Source organism: Hoplias malabaricus, chromosome 3 (assembly GCF_029633855.1).
Source record: "Hoplias malabaricus isolate fHopMal1 chromosome 3, fHopMal1.hap1, whole genome shotgun sequence".
Lineage (NCBI taxonomy): Eukaryota > Metazoa > Chordata > Actinopteri > Characiformes > Erythrinidae > Hoplias > Hoplias malabaricus.
In genome coordinates, this window is record NC_089802.1 from 50,350,699 (window position 1) to 50,366,302 (window position 15,604).

The following is a 15,604-nucleotide window of genomic DNA, read 5'->3' on the forward strand; positions in this document are numbered from 1 at the left end:
TTGTTTGTCACATGTCATCATCCATGTCTTTATTTCTGGAATTACCGGGCGTTGCGTCGAATAAATGTCTGGAATAGATCAGACATTTATAACAAATATCGCCATTTCTGGGTAATATGACGCAGCTGACGCTTTACATGTATTATTTTGTAGGAATAAAGATTTGTGACTGTGCCTTCGAATGTAACGCTACTGTTTTCCTTTGTTTGAGACAAGGACACAAAGCAGGTGTGAGTGTAACTTGGGGTGGGCGCGGGGGGGGGGTCATGTGACGTTTTGTCGAAGAAGTTTTCAGAGTTCTACAGAGAAACTCGTCTCACCATTGGATGCGGCACAAGGGGGCGTGGCTAAGTGTAGCAGTTGTATATAAAGTGTCGCCGGATAAAAGCGAGGGCGGTAGTTTATCTGAGCGCGTGGACTCGCGGGTTGTGGAGCGCGCTGACGGCGATGTTTGATTTAATGGAGTTTTAAGACTCATTGCCTAAACCCTGAACTGGCAAGGCTTTTGCTGAACGAAGTAACTCTTACTCAGCTCTTCGACAGGAATACATTTTAAAAAGGGTGCACGGACTGTTTGTTCGTTCTTATAGCTTCTGTAACAAGCTGAGCTGAGTCAGCCAATGCTTTTACACCAGTTCATGAACGGCACACTTGAAGCTATGCACCCAACAGCCATCCAAAAAGACACGACTTTCACCAAGATTTTCGTGGGAGGTTTGCCCTACCACACAAATGACGCTTCGCTGAGAAAGTACTTTGAGGCGTACGGCGATATAGACGAGGCGGTGGTGATAACGGACAGACAGACCGGGAAATCCAGAGGATACGGCTTTGTAAGTAGCGTAGCGGCGGTCTCCCAGCGCTGAAAGGATCTGTGCTGTGTTAATACCCCGCCTCATTAACCATTATGTTGCTTCCTTAAACTGCAGATTTTGTGAAGTGTGCTGACAAGGATTTTTAAACGAATGTGACGCCTAAAGGGGGAGATGTGCCAGTTTAATGCTCATCAAATATCATATTATGGCTAGTCCTCGTTATGAATCATTGTAGTATCCGCCTCACACTAAATGTAACAACCCTGTTTTTTTCCTTCTTCATTCCAATAGCATCTTATATGTTAAATACTTCTTGAAAAGGAGCATGTACTGCCATAGTCTAGTAGATGTCTTATGAGACCCATGAACATTATATAATCGATTTTTGTGCGGCCGGTCGCACAGGTGCTAGTCGGGTTATTTTACATTTATTTATTTCCACGCGCGTAAACCGACACGTGAGGCTTCGCGTTAACCTTATCTTTGTATTAGTGTGTGGGGTAGGGGGAACAAGAGTGGGGTATTGTTAAGAGTTAATCATTTATAAGCGCCCGTTGAGTTTCAAAATTCTTTCTAAACCCACGCTCTGTAATGGTTAGTCAAGCCTGTGTGTTGTGGGTTGAGTTTGGGAGCCAGTCTTCGCCTTGGAGAGCGCTTGGCCCTTTCCCAGCCAGCACGCGTGTGTTGAGGGCTTTATATGGTTAGATTTCTCAATGATGTTCCCAGCCCCCATTTCTCCTTGAACTGTTCATACTGCAGTAGTGAGGCCCGGGAGCACTCAGCCGCTTAAGTGATGTTTACACAGACTTAACGGCTCTCCGAGTGGCAGATCATTTTTGCCCAAGATGGAGAGCTTGCCGGTTTACAGGGCCCTAGCTTCGTCTGCTTTTAGGGCTGCTTCCCAGGACCCCAGACCAGCTCCTTCAAGTTATGTCCCATTCTACACCCAGTAACAAAGCTAACTCCTTTGGAGTTTGCTTTGAATCCCAGTTCACTGTCTAATATCAGTTTCTCTAGATGCTTTTGATAGTTTCAGGATTTAATATTTTAAACTACCTTTTAGAATCCATACATCATAATATGGATCAGAAGTTGGTGTGGCAGAAGACTCAGATCCTTAAGATCAACTGTTCTTCAGACCAGTCGACTGTCGCAAATGATTTTTCACTAATTTGTGTGTAGTTCACTTATTGAGGAAAAAAATATCAACTGGTCCTCTGTAGAATTACTTTACAGCAGTGGTTGTAGGGACCTATGTCTTATGCATGTCATACCATGTTGGTAATGTAATATTCTAAAGATAAGATTTCCTTCTGGGGCTGTTTTTCCCTACAACACCTTCTACACTGCTATTGGCGGTGAACTCTTCACATGTCTGCTGTGTATCATTACAGCCAAATACAGTTGTAACTGTATGGATGTCTTCAGAATAGAGCTTATACTCATGTGTTTACATTATAATTCAGTTTTTCCCACTATGCACACTTGTTTCATTTTTCTAACTGTAGAGTCTTTGAGCAGTCTGTCATTCTAATATAATAAATATATACAGATTTGCATCAGCCCCTATCACCCACCCACACAAGCCAGAGGAACTTCCACTTGGAACCTGATAATGCGGAACTTGTTTATAGTAATTACCAAAACTGACGTTTTTAGGTTTCACTTGTTGCACATAGTCTCAGCCTGTGGTACAGCAGCAGAAGAGAAGGAGAAAGGATTTTAAAGTACACTCAGAAACCAAGCACTTGGGGACACACCAGTAAATATGCAAATATTTATCACAAACCAGCAGTGACTGGTTATCCAATAGCTGATGTTCATGCCAAAGATGGGATGGAAAATACTGCTAATATGTCTGCTTGAGCTTTGAAACTGTAAATCAGTGTATGCTGATGAGATGTCAGAGAAAAAGGCAGCACAGCAGGTCTGTGAGGTTTGTGCTCTAACGGCTGTTCTCGGCTGAGTGTGTGGCCCGGCAAGTTTGACAGGCTCAGGAAAATGGAGGGGGTTGTCAGCCTCTACTGTAAGGTGGTCTGGGTGATCCTTTCCAGAACTTGTTTCCCTAGTAAAGTAACTATTTCCTGATAACTGGAGCAACTTGAGAGTCCTGTTTTCATTTTGAAACAGTGAGAGAAGGAATGCTCACCTCTGCATTGTGTATGATTTGTATGTACAAGTAATGACCTTGAAACTCAATGTGTACTACTTAATTTTTCTTTTTGAGTTATGCACTTGTTAAAATTGATTTTCATGCCCTTCTACTTGCTCACTTACTGTTTTCTGTGTTTTTGTTGTGAAAGAATTGAGCTACTTTCAAGGAATTCCCATTGTCAGTGCTAGCTTGTAGGGCCTTGCTGGCTTTGGTAACATGATTGTGACAGCTAGCAGAGTTGTCTTTTCTACATGATGACAGCAGTTCATTTTGCCTCTAGGTAACCATGACAGACAGGCTGGCAGCAGAGAGAGCTTGTAAAGACCCAAACCCGATCATTGATGGTCGGAAGGCCAATGTCAACTTGGCCTACCTTGGAGCCAAGCCACGCAGCCTTCAGACAGGTGAGCAGATACTGTCAAAATCCCCATGGACTTCCCTTTTATCCTATATAATAAATGTTGTTTCAACCGTGCACTCTATTAAAGTAATAATCCATGCATATTATTGTTTATTTTATTATTATTATTTTTTTACATAGGGATATCACTTGGTGTGCAGCCCATCCACCCAGCACTTATTCAAAGAGGGTATGGGTAAGTCATTCTTGTATGTTTTGTGTCTTCTCACATTTGTGTTGTACATTGATATTGTAGTGCAGACCTTATTTATTTACTAACACCAGTGACCATTATACTTGTAAATGAAGGGTATGCATACAGAGAAAACAAACTGTGTTCTTTGACATGAGTCATTTTTCAGGCAGAGCTATTAATTGTATGTGTTTTTAAGGGCACTTTGTCATATTTAGGAGGGGGGTTAGTGAGGTTGAGGTAATGTCCTCAGGAACATTAATCAGGGATGATCAGGGATAATGCTCCAATGGGTATTCCAGAGACTGGGGTTGTTGGAATGCCCTCTGTCTGCTACCCTTTGTAAGACTGAATGCAAAGCAATCAGAAAATAAAAATTCAGTCAAAATGTGCAAGTCTTACCAATCCCAGAACCATTTAAATAACACGTTGGATATTTTTCAAAATGTTGTCTTCTGTAAATGTGATTTTTGTGAATTCTGGAAAGGAGGGACTCTGTGGTTCTACTGCTTGGCATAACCAAGAGAATCACAATCGCTTGTGGCTTGGTAGGTAAACTATTATGACAGGCAAGCACTCTAAAATTTGATAGTGCACCTTTAGAGCAAATAATTAGTCTAGCTAAATTTTAGGACGATTTCACACCTGCGCTTTCTAGCCCAATTAAATCAGATTGTGGTTAGTTTCATTTGTGTAGGCATGAACGTTAACACTTGATAAACTTTAAAATATGATTACAATATGTTTTATATATTATTGGAAATTAAAATGATCAACTAGTGTTTCCTAGCAGCTTGTTTGCATATTACAAGTCCTTTTAACTGTTTAATGATCATCTTGCAGTATGGTAAGTTTTAATAGATTCATTTTATTTGCTGGGGTGACAGACTGGTTTTGATAATATCTAATCCAGCTTATGAACATGCTCATATGACAGGGTCTTAATGTTCCGTATGTCTGGGAGTTAGTTGCTGTAGTAACAAGGTGGAGCCTTGTTGAGAACATGCACTTCTGCCTGTATGACAGGTGTTGGCTCGTATTTCCTCAATTATACCCTTCATACACGTTTGCCCAACCCCCATTATACAGACATTTGCACACTCCTCCTGCAGAACACCTGTTGCTTTCCACCAAGGAGCTCATTGTCTCAAACAGATTGTTCTACAAGACATTAATATGGTGCCTTTCTATGCTTTGTCAGTTTTATTCAAGCCCCCAAAAATCCACACTCATCTTGGGTTTTTTTTCCCTCTCCCCCCCTATTTCTTTTTTTGGCCTGGTGGCCTACCTACACACATTTTGACTCAAACTGATCAGTCAAGTCAGATGCCTAACTACCAATAAAAACGGTCATTTTACCACATACAGACAAGCATTTCAATTGTTTGTGCAATTTATTATTATTGTGCAAATTATAATTTTTTTCACATTTACATTTTTTTACGATGGCGTTGTGTGGCATTTTCTACATGAGTGAAATTGGTCATGTCCGGTTAGTGATTTGTCTGGGGCTCTGAAAAGTGACACTGCAGTGAGAATGAGGCCTGAAGGGTGAAGGGGTTGAGGTTTAATTGGTTGTGTATAGAGAAATGGTGAGGTTTGCAGTGTGAGATATGGTGTCTTTCTGCTTGTAGATTTGGGGATCATTACAGGTTTATAACATCTATAACCACCCCCCATGAAGGACTCACACCATTTGGAGTTTTATAGGTTAAGTGATGCCATTTATGATTATGTTCATATGTAGATGGAAGTTACATTAGCATTTACTTCATGAGCTAAATATTGTTGCAAAAAATGAACCAAAGTGTTATTTCCTTCTCAGTGTTTCATTTCTCAGCAGTGTGGGGTTACTGTTCATTCTAAGTTGTGAACAAATGTTGTTTAAAATTAGTCTGAGCTCTGTACAAAAACGAGTGTGTAAATGTGACATATTGATCATAGTTCATAGTTGTTTTAGTGAATTTTATTCTTTTTGTTTGATGGGTGTAAATTCCAGGTAGGCTCTGGACCCACCGCTACCCTGAACTGAATAAGTGGTTACAGATAATGAATGATGAGTTGCGTTTACATCTGAATAAAATAACATTAATATCAATCAATAATTAGTATCCACCCATTACCTTAATTATAACGTCCATACTTTTCAGGAAACTTGCTTCCAAGTATTTCCAAATACTTGGTGTTTATGTCTGATTTGTGGGGTGGCTGGACCATTGTTCAGAGACCCCTCGTGGTTTTTGTTTTCTTTGTGAATGTTCTGGGTGTGTTTTTGTTTCTTGACAGCTGAACATCCTTTTGGACACAGAGCATTGTTGTCTGCTGTAGATGGCTAGGAAGAGCCTATAGGGTTTTTTTTTTTTTGTTTGTTTGCTTCCACATTAACTGTAATGCTGTGTTTCAAAGTTACTGTTATAATATCATTTAGTACTGTTAAAGGTCAAATTACAAGGATGCTTTATTAGGAGCAATTTTTTTCCCTCTTCTCTCCCCTGTTGCCCCCAATTTATTTATTTTTAAATTTAAGACTGCCTATCCATTACACTATGTAGTTTTATTATATTGTTTATCATTCACATACCTTTCGGACTGGAGAATTATGGTCTCTAGCTCACAACATACTGTGTATATAGAGCGAGTGAATTTTGTTTTGCTGTTTTTCACTTGTGCAATTTTATCTCAGTGTTCTTCTAACCACTACACTTCCTCCTTGGTTACCCAGTTGAAAGGAGTGCATCACTGGTGTAAGAAGATACTCGGGTCGCTGGCTTTGCTGGGGCCTAATATGGAGGTCCAGGGACCCTTAAGGTGCCAGCCGTGGCTTGAGAGTGCAGTGCTGTGACAGTTTGGTTTGTGTGTGTATTGTGCTGACTTTCATCTCTTGTGAATTTTTTTTTTTTTTTTTTTTTTTTTTTTTTTTTTTTTTTTTTCTTTGCATGGTTTTGGTTTGCAGTGCTGACTGGAGTGACGCGTGTTGGGGTGGGGGTAGGGTAGGCTGTTATTGGGTGTTTTGTGCTTGTCCTTCACCCACATGCCCTTTCCTGTGCTGAACTAAGGTGTGTACAGTTTTTTTTTTTTAAAACACAGAAGCACATGAAAGTCTGAAGTGTACCTTTTTTTTCCTGTCCCCCGCCCCATTTACTTCAGCTAATTCGTGTATTTTAAATGACTGGATCCATCCATACTGTCATATTTACAATTCCGTTTTTATTCACCCTTGAAAATAAAGGTGCCAAAAACATTGCCATAGAAGAACAGCTTTTGGATTTTTTACTTTAAAGGACCTTCCTGCAGATAGTTCTGACACCTTAATATGGTCTATTCACACTTTCAAATCTCAGTTTTAGTACATATACTTTTTTATTGTTTTGTTTGCAAGAGCCCATTTAATAATCATGCTCAAAATGTGGCTGGATATTTGGCTATTTTAAGAGAGGGAATGGAAGGAAGGAGTCTTTAGAGTGAACAGAGACATGTTTTTCAGTTCCTTTTGCTTGACAGGGGTCCCTGGCGACATGTCATCTCTCTTGGGGAGTCTTTGTGTTTGTTTCCAGCTGCTGCATATTGAGATCTTGGACCCCTCCCTCAACTGTGCCCATATTGTGGGGAAAGTGAAGTGAGATTGTGTGTGCAGAGGTCTTGTGTCGTATTAACCAACCTCACACAGACATACACCCCTTCAGTCTAGAGGAAGGGACTTTGGGGGTTGGGGGTGTGGTGGGTATATTATGTGAGTGTGAAGCTGTCTTGTAGGGCTAAACATTCACTGGTGAATATTATTTTCCCTGTTTGACAGGCAGTTAATATAAACATACTAGTCTTGGTGACTAGCATGTGCTCGCCGCATTGTTCACTGTTGGCTCCTGTAGTGCGTGCATGTATGTGTGCGGTTAGTGTGAGAGTCCTAGCCTTCTAAGTGAGTGAAAAGTAGCAGCTGTTAAAACACTTGCAAGTGTTGCAGGGTGAATGAAACTGCCAGAAATGTCTGCCTGCTGCCTCTTTCTCTCTGAACCTGTAGCTTTTCAGATTGTCGCGTTTACACAGCACACACTTGCTGTTATGGTGGAAGGGGGTTTCTGCCCCTAAGGCTGCACAACAGGTTTTCTTCCCATGTTTTTCTGACCTACTGTGGAAGACTTGGGTTAAATGTGTATTTATTGGCCTACTTGAGTGTTTATGCTTTCTGACTCATTGCCTCAGTGAACGGGGATTCAGAGGGATGTAATAGTTATAATAATAAAATAAAACAATTTTTGTTTATAATTAATGTGTAAAACACGTGGGTTGTTACTTCAGTGTAAATAGAATTAATCTTTGTTTAGCATTTTGTGAATGAATATCTGGGGGGGGGGGGGTCAGTTTTATGATTATATTTTTTAATTAAATCTGAGCTTAATCAGTGCTTTACATACTTGTAAATAAACACCCAACAAGAGATTGCTACTAGAACTGTGGAAACTAACTTCTCATTTAATCCAAGTCTGAAGAGTGTTCTGGGGTATTTTCACATGGCTACTGGTTAGGTGTTTAAGATAACATGAGCTGATATTCAAGTGCTGTCAAATTAAAGTCCATCAGATATTTTTACTATAGGACAGACTTCATTTTGACCTGAAGTTATCTGGCTGAAATGGAGGTCTGGCTTTGTGAAATACCCCTGGTGTGTTTTGAATCTGTTTGAGTATATATGGTGGCTAACGCTTCCCTATGTCCACAGGCTGGTCCCGCAGTACGTCTACCCTCAGGCCTTTGTGCAGCCCAGCCTTGTCCTGCCCTCTCAGATGGCCTCTTCAGTGAGCTCTCCTTACCTGGACTACACTGCAGCCTATGCCCAGTATGCCTCAGCAGCCTTCGAGCACTACCCTTATGCCTCTTCTCCTGGCTTTGTGGGTTATGGCTACACTGCTGCAACTCCCACTGGGGGTCCCACAGCCCCCACTCCAGCGCAGACCCTGGCAAATGCAGGCATCACCACCCCTGCCTTCATCCAGTACCCCCCACAGCAGCAACTTCAGCCTGAACGGATGCAGTGAGTGATGGAGGCATGTTTGGTTTTGCCATGTGGCCCTGGAATACATGGATGGACTATTGCACTCTCACAAGGATTTGTGCTCCAGTTCTGGAGTCCCAATAACAGCAAAACTGCAGTGGCTTCAAAGGGCTTCCAGAAGCACTGGTGCCAATTTATTATTTTTTTTTTTTTTTCTTTTTCAATTTCCATAAATATTAATATTATTACTATTCATCTTGCCATAAGCTTTATTTTATTAATGTTTCTCTTCGTGTTTAATGTGTTCACATTGTTCAGATCAATCAAAGTTAAGGTGATGGTTGTGGAGTATCGGCTCGAGGAGAGAAAGCAAAGACTGTATAAAGTGAACACTTAAAATTGTGACCATCCTAAAGGTATAATGGGTTACTGCTGCTTAAGATACCTGAGGAGAGGGGTTTTTAAGAGTTAAACTTTGCGCTTAAAAAAGGATGATGTAACAATGAGGGCAAGGGTAAAGAAAGAAGGGGCATGCATGCACCCAACCCACATCTTCACATACAAGATTCTTCCTGAGAGTTTGAAATATACAAAACACTTTAAGCTTCTTGAAGGTTCTTAATCCACTAGAACTACATTTTTATACATGGACACATTTAAAGGTAGAAATTCCATTTAAAATTAGATTTTTAATACCTGTATGCAGGATTAACTGTGAAAAAGCTACACCTTGCTTCCAAACAAAAGATCCAGTCAACAGCTGTCAGCCGCGTATATGTCCAGGGACTTGGACAATGGTATTTTATAGACAGTGCTAAATGAAGATCAGATTTTTGGTCATGTTTCAGTACGTATTTATGGGTGTGACTAAATGCCATAGAGCAAAAGTGATCTAAAACATGCATCATGTATATGCATTGTAAATGTAGCCCTTGGGTGAGATTCACTAAGCTGCAGTAAGCACAAGAGGGAGCAAGCATTGGAATTTAACAGGTAGCTGACACTGATACCTATGGTACATCAGTTTTATATAACTGTTAAAACTAAAATAATTGAATGTCTTCCACTTTAAACGGACATTCTCTATGTACAGCATTTTCAAAATTATGCCACAGTTAAGTGCATTTTGCAGTATTTATGTTGATATTTATATGGTCTGTGCTACAATTGCTTTGTTTTACAAACTGCTGTCTCTGCAAGCCTAGTGTAGGCTTCTGGTCACTAGATGAGAATATGTACATAGTTGATTTAGCCCCTTTGCCTTTTTAAATAATTAGAATAAGTTGAATAATTTCCTTACATGCTATTGATTGACATGCACCTAATTTTTTTTTATTTTCTTTTTTGTGGGGGTTGGAAAGTACACTATTGAGTCGCAGCTTGCATCTGCTGGCACATATTTGCTCTCTGAAGCGTTTTTATGTCACGTCATTTCAATATTACCAATGAAAGCCATACCAAGGAAGATCTTGGGGTAAAATAAAGACTTTATATGAAAACTGAGTGCAGTCAATTGTTTTTGTGTTTTGGCTGATTGAGGGATGTGCCCTTACAGGAATTAGCAAATATGCTTGCATGCAAAGTTTAGCCTTGCTCCTTTTGCCTGGTGTTTTTTGCCCTCTAAGCACTGTGTAAAGTGTGAAACTTTAGAAGATATACACCACCAATCTTCTCTTCCTTAACTGACAGAAATTAATCGTCTGTCAGTGTTTTTTTCCCCCTCCTTAATTGTAAGTAATATAACGAATTGCTTCTGTTAAGTGTGCATTGTGTTTTTGTAATTCATGGACAATGCACAAACACCATCTTTTGTCCTGGGTATTTAACACTATATTGATTGTTAAACAATCTTGTGCCTGGATTGTATCCATGTGCACAAACTCTACAGCCATGCATATGACTTTCTCATATCAATTTGCTCTGAGTGTATGTGACGTTTGGTAGGGGTCATGATGAAGGGGGCCCACTGGTTATCAGCCTTTAACACGAGCACGTGCTGTTCCCAGCAGCACTGTTGCTAGGGAGCGCTGCCTTTGCCAGACCCTGGCAGGGAGGGGCCAGCGTGGCTTGTATAAACAGCAGATGAATATTTTCATAGTCATTGTTATTTGCCATTCATTGCTTGAATGGCAAGAAATGTGTACACACTCCACATCAGGCTTCTCACAAAAGGCCCAGAGCAGCTTCTGACTGGACAAGGCACTTCTATATTTTGAACATTCATAGTCTAATAACTGTAATGTATGTCATTAGACTTCTGTCTAGTGAATTGGATCTGACAGCGTTTAAAGGCTGCCGTTAAATGCAGCACATCTTAATTTCACAGTGTGCCTGGTTTATTGTGATCTTGTGGGGAGTTGTGTGGTTGGCTGGCACAGAGGAGAGATATGAGTGGCAATGTTTGTGGTGTTGCTCTGGTGTAATGAACTCTCTGTGCTTGCTTATATAAACAGTGGCTTGCTCACCGTACATTGCTGGATTTGCTTTCTTCAAGTTGTGGCCGTTTAAGCAGCTATGGAATGAAGATGCTGATTTTTTTTTTCTTTCTTTTTTTTTCTTCCCCTTCTTCCAACCACTGTGTCGAGTCTGATTGTTAGCAGAGTTTAGAGCAAATGCTTAGGATGGGTCTCCTTTGTCATTCTACTAAGGAGAAAGCTTTTAGCAGCACAGCTGAATGCCATATATAGCGTTTGTTTGGTTGGAGCTCCTTTTGTATTTATAATCTCAAATGCACTCATAACATGATAAAAGGACAGACGTGCAGGCTTCAAGATGGCTACTTCTGTTGTTTTTCGCTATAGGTTTGTGATAACACTGGGTTAAATAGTTTGAAATTCCAAAGTCCTTGATCACCTTTCAACTTAGAATAATTTGATCAAGTATGTGAAGATGGGCATGTATGTGTGCTAACCGCTGGTTACTTTTGATCATTGTCAGCTGCATTAGCCTCATGTGCTAAACAAGATGGCAACTTTAACTGAGGTGCATTTGGAGTAAAAGCAACAAGGACGTATTGTCCCCTGTGGAGCAGTTCCATAAAAAGTATGTATGTAGTAGGTATGCAGGTTAGTGAGTTACAAGCCAGTTCTATGAGGAGCTTCACATCTAAATAAGTAAATTGTGTTTAATATTAAGCCAGAGTCCCAGAATCCCCTCTGGCTTTCACACTTCCCATTTTTCCATTATCATGGATTTATTTCAGTGATATATATATATTTTCCTTCTGTACTGCTACAATCTGAACTCTTTTCTGTACTGTCATATCCTCTTCTCTCTCTCATCATGTTTTTCATGTCACCGTTTTACAATACGACAGCAGTGGGGGGAGAGGTGAGTGCTAAATAAACGAGGTCATGCTAACTCAGAGGAGAGCTTTCTGCTGAGTCATTGCCATACGCAACAGAGCTGTCTTAGCCATGCCTTCTGAGGTCAAGTTGGGATATTTCTCAGCCTATCAAACATTTGCACTGTACTGTTAAGCCACACACCCTGATATCTGAAAGTCATTAAATAACAGGGTGCTTCAATTTGTAGGATTGTATTGTATTTAGTTTCAGTGGAATTAGTGATTAATTCACATCAGCATTCCTCCTGATTCATCTGTATGTTGTTGGGAGATATGCTAAAGTTATATTACTTGTTTCACCCATTATTAGATTATAATTTTCACTGATTAGCCTTAACATATACAGCAATTATATTTAATTCCAATTTACCTTAAAGTGCTGTAACCACGTTATGTCTCTTGTAGACTCGGCATTGGAGTTGGTCAGGTCTGGATAATGTCTGGGGGACACACTCAGCATGGTGACATGTCAGATAGTGTAGCTGCTATATTTAGTGAACCACTCAAAGGTGGTGGCACCAGTTCACTGTTCCCCTGCGGTTCATTGTCTCTGCCTGCTATCAGAGTTGGCCGCCTGAATAAGATAACGGACACAGGTCTGGAGTTAGGAATTAACTCTGTGGTTGTGGTGGTGGTGGGGGGAGGGGGGTGGCACAGATGTGTCAGTGGTTTAAATGAATGAAACTGCAAAGCAAAGTCATTTTTTGTGTCATATTCTTTCTGTTCACCTTAACTTATCTTTAGTTAGGATAAATTAGTTTAAATAAAACATAAAGTACTGTAGAAGGTCCTTACTCATGTGAGTGAACCTTTTTGAGCAATCAGTAGAAAGGTTCATGGTCAAAATTACACAAAGATGGTCCAAGACAGTTAATGAATCCCTCTCATCACTTCTTTTAAGAATGTTTCAATAAATGGTTTATATATGACCTTGTTAGTAAACGAGATCTACAGGTATAAGGAAAATATTCTGGGGCAAAATTAAAAAAGTGGAGTCTCCATATAATATAATGACTTTATTGCAATTAAAGGTGTTGCCTTGGTAGTGGGCTTCCTTGGCTATAAACCTTTATCTTAATTGGGAATTCTGTATATGTTACGCTGTGCTATAATATGGTACTGTAGTGTTAATTTGTTTGTTCTCCTCTACTGCAAAATTAGGTGAGCAGAATGTGAAACTGTGTCAGACATGCATTTTTAACATATTTGTGTAGGATTCAGGAGTTTGCTTTTTTTTTCTTTTCTTCCCTGATTCTCTGACGAATATTGCTTATCTGTGGTCAGCATGTGGTTAAGTGCACGCAAGGCCCCTTACACAGTTACCAAGGCAGCCCACCCTGAGCCTCTCCCAAAGATGAGCTCAGAGGTGCTTTCACAGAGCTTCATGCTTATTCGCAAAGAGGTGACACACAGAGTCACACAGAAATACAGTCAGATTGCAGTGCTGAGCCCTAGTGAATGACACAACTTTGACAAACCTAGAATAGCTCTGATATTTACTGTGTCAATACTTTTTTTTAGTATTTTCTTCCTGAATATTGCCCTGTCTTTGGTTCTTGGAAGTGAGGGTCCCCTGCACAGCATATCAACAACATACGTAGCAGCTATGTCTATAACTATAACAACACTGTCTTTAAACTAGAGGTATACAGGAGGTATGAAAGGCCGCAATATCTTGTGAATATAATAATACATTTCTGCACGATACATCACAAGCATTGTCAGTACAACAACCAGTGTCATTACACTTTTGTCTAAAATTATATGTAATATAGTTTACTACACATATTGTATACTTTTCTATGACTGAACATGCCCTACGTGATTTTGTATGGAATGGCTGATTCAAATTCAAATCCACATAATTCGTGATAATACCTTTAAATGTACAGATTTTATATTTTTTAACGTAATGCCAGCCCTTATATGTGAGCTTTTGTGTGTGAACATTTGTGTATGCTTGGGTGTGTGGTGGGGGGCTGGGTTATGGTGTCTGTTTCACATCTGTCTGACATGTGCTGTTATAAGGACGACACCAGCTGCATGTACCATTCACTGCTACACACACCTGGCATAACCAGTCAAACCTCACAATGCTCACAAAAGAGCAGTTGTCCACCAAAGCAGTTTAATCTCACCACCACCCCTCCTCAAACACACTCACTCTCAGTCACAAAGGGATAAAAAAAAAGTTAAAGAGAGTTTTATATGACTCCAAACTATTGATAGTTTTGGTCTTACAGGGGTATTGTTTTTACGTGTGTGGGGGGTTTGTGGGGTGTGGCTGAATTTTCTTATGGTAGCTGATAGCTGTGTTTTCTATCATTTTTATATGTGTATGTAAGACCCCGTGTGTGACAGTATGAAGTGTGAGCACAAGCCAAGGCAACAGGTGTAGAGGGGATGAAGAGCACTCCAAAGAGCTTCAGTGTTTTCACTGCTGCCATTCAGAAACAGCTGCGTCAATGACCTCCTGTCACTCCATATTATATGGAAATGTCCTAAAGAGCAGTTGTACAAGACAAGCTTTGACATTTATAGGGTCAGTGAGGAGGACAAAGGTGGACAAATCGTGAGTGTGCTTTAAGCATATTTGGTTTACTTCTTCAAATTTTAAAAATTAATATCAGCGACATTTTGAAAAAGTAAACAAAATAAAAAGCAAGCCAGTTAGTACATGCAACTCTGCATTTGAGTATATGCAAAAGTGTTGTATTATTATTATTATTATTATATAATTTCTATTTGTATATATATGCAAAGATCAACCATTACTTTATCCACTCTGAAATATATATTTATCAATGCAGCACTGCAAATGATCCACCATGCCTATCACACCTGCGGGGGTCCTGTGGGGGTCCGGTACAATGAAAAACAGGGTGAAAGGGGGGAAAAGAAAGTATTCGGAGCAACAAATGGACTATAGTTTAATTGTAGAAGTACAAAGTGCTCTTGTAAGGGCAGAGGAGCTTAGAGAATGGACAGTGAGTGTAGAAACAAGGATGTGGTCATAATGTTATGGTTGACTAGTGTGTGTGTTTAAACGGAGAGTAGACTGTTCTCTGTTAAAATAAAATGTCTATTTATAGCGGTGTTCACTAAATCAGGACGTTTTAAACCTGCTTATGTCATGGGGTCATGGGATATATGTGAGAGAGTAGTCTGCCTATTCCCTTTCATCTTTTACCATTTCTGTCTTCACTCCTTTACTGGCTAAGAACATCTTGTCCAAAAATCCAATCATCTGTTGTTCTGCATTATATTCTTCACAACACACATGGAACAGGCCATTTCACTTCTTTTTTAATAACATATACAATTATGGCTGGTTTTATCTCAGTCACAGAGCAAGGACAACACTACTGAGCAGTGCTATAATTTAAAGCCCAAACATGACAAAGTTTTCTAAACAAAGAGAACAAAAGAACCCCCTGAAGGAAGCTATGTTGCTGTAAATCCACTCACAGCAGCCAGGACTTCTTAGTGTTCTTTCTTTCTTTCTATCTTTCTTTCTTCTCTCTCTCTCTCTCTCTCTCTCTCTCTCTCTCTCTCTCTCTCTCTCTCTCTCTCCCCCCTTCTCTCTATCTATTCTGTTCACTATAACTCCTATCTTAATCCTTCCCTATATTAGGTTGTTCCTCATGGTGTTATTTGCTTCAGTGATTTCATAGAAAACCTCAGTATTTTTTCTTTTCTGAAAAA

The 15,604-nt window shown here is 39.9% G+C and overlaps 1 protein-coding gene across 2 annotated transcripts; it reads left to right on the plus strand.

Moving 5' to 3' along the window:
* Positions 1–406: 406 nt before the first annotated feature.
* On the plus strand, positions 407–10,043 carry rbm38 (RNA binding motif protein 38). Of its 2 annotated transcripts, none has more exons than XM_066666451.1 (4): positions 407–833; positions 3,251–3,374; positions 3,512–3,566; positions 8,281–10,043. In XM_066666451.1, exons 1-4 carry the CDS (start codon positions 621–623, stop codon positions 8,594–8,596), a joined length of 708 nt encoding a protein of 235 aa, XP_066522548.1. In that variant the 5' UTR covers positions 407–620; the 3' UTR covers positions 8,597–10,043. The 2 variants fall into 2 exon arrangements, with proteins under 2 accessions (XP_066522548.1, XP_066522549.1); XM_066666452.1 differs by having other exon boundaries at positions 3,512–3,560.
* The last annotated feature ends 5,561 nt before the right edge of the window (positions 10,044–15,604 follow it).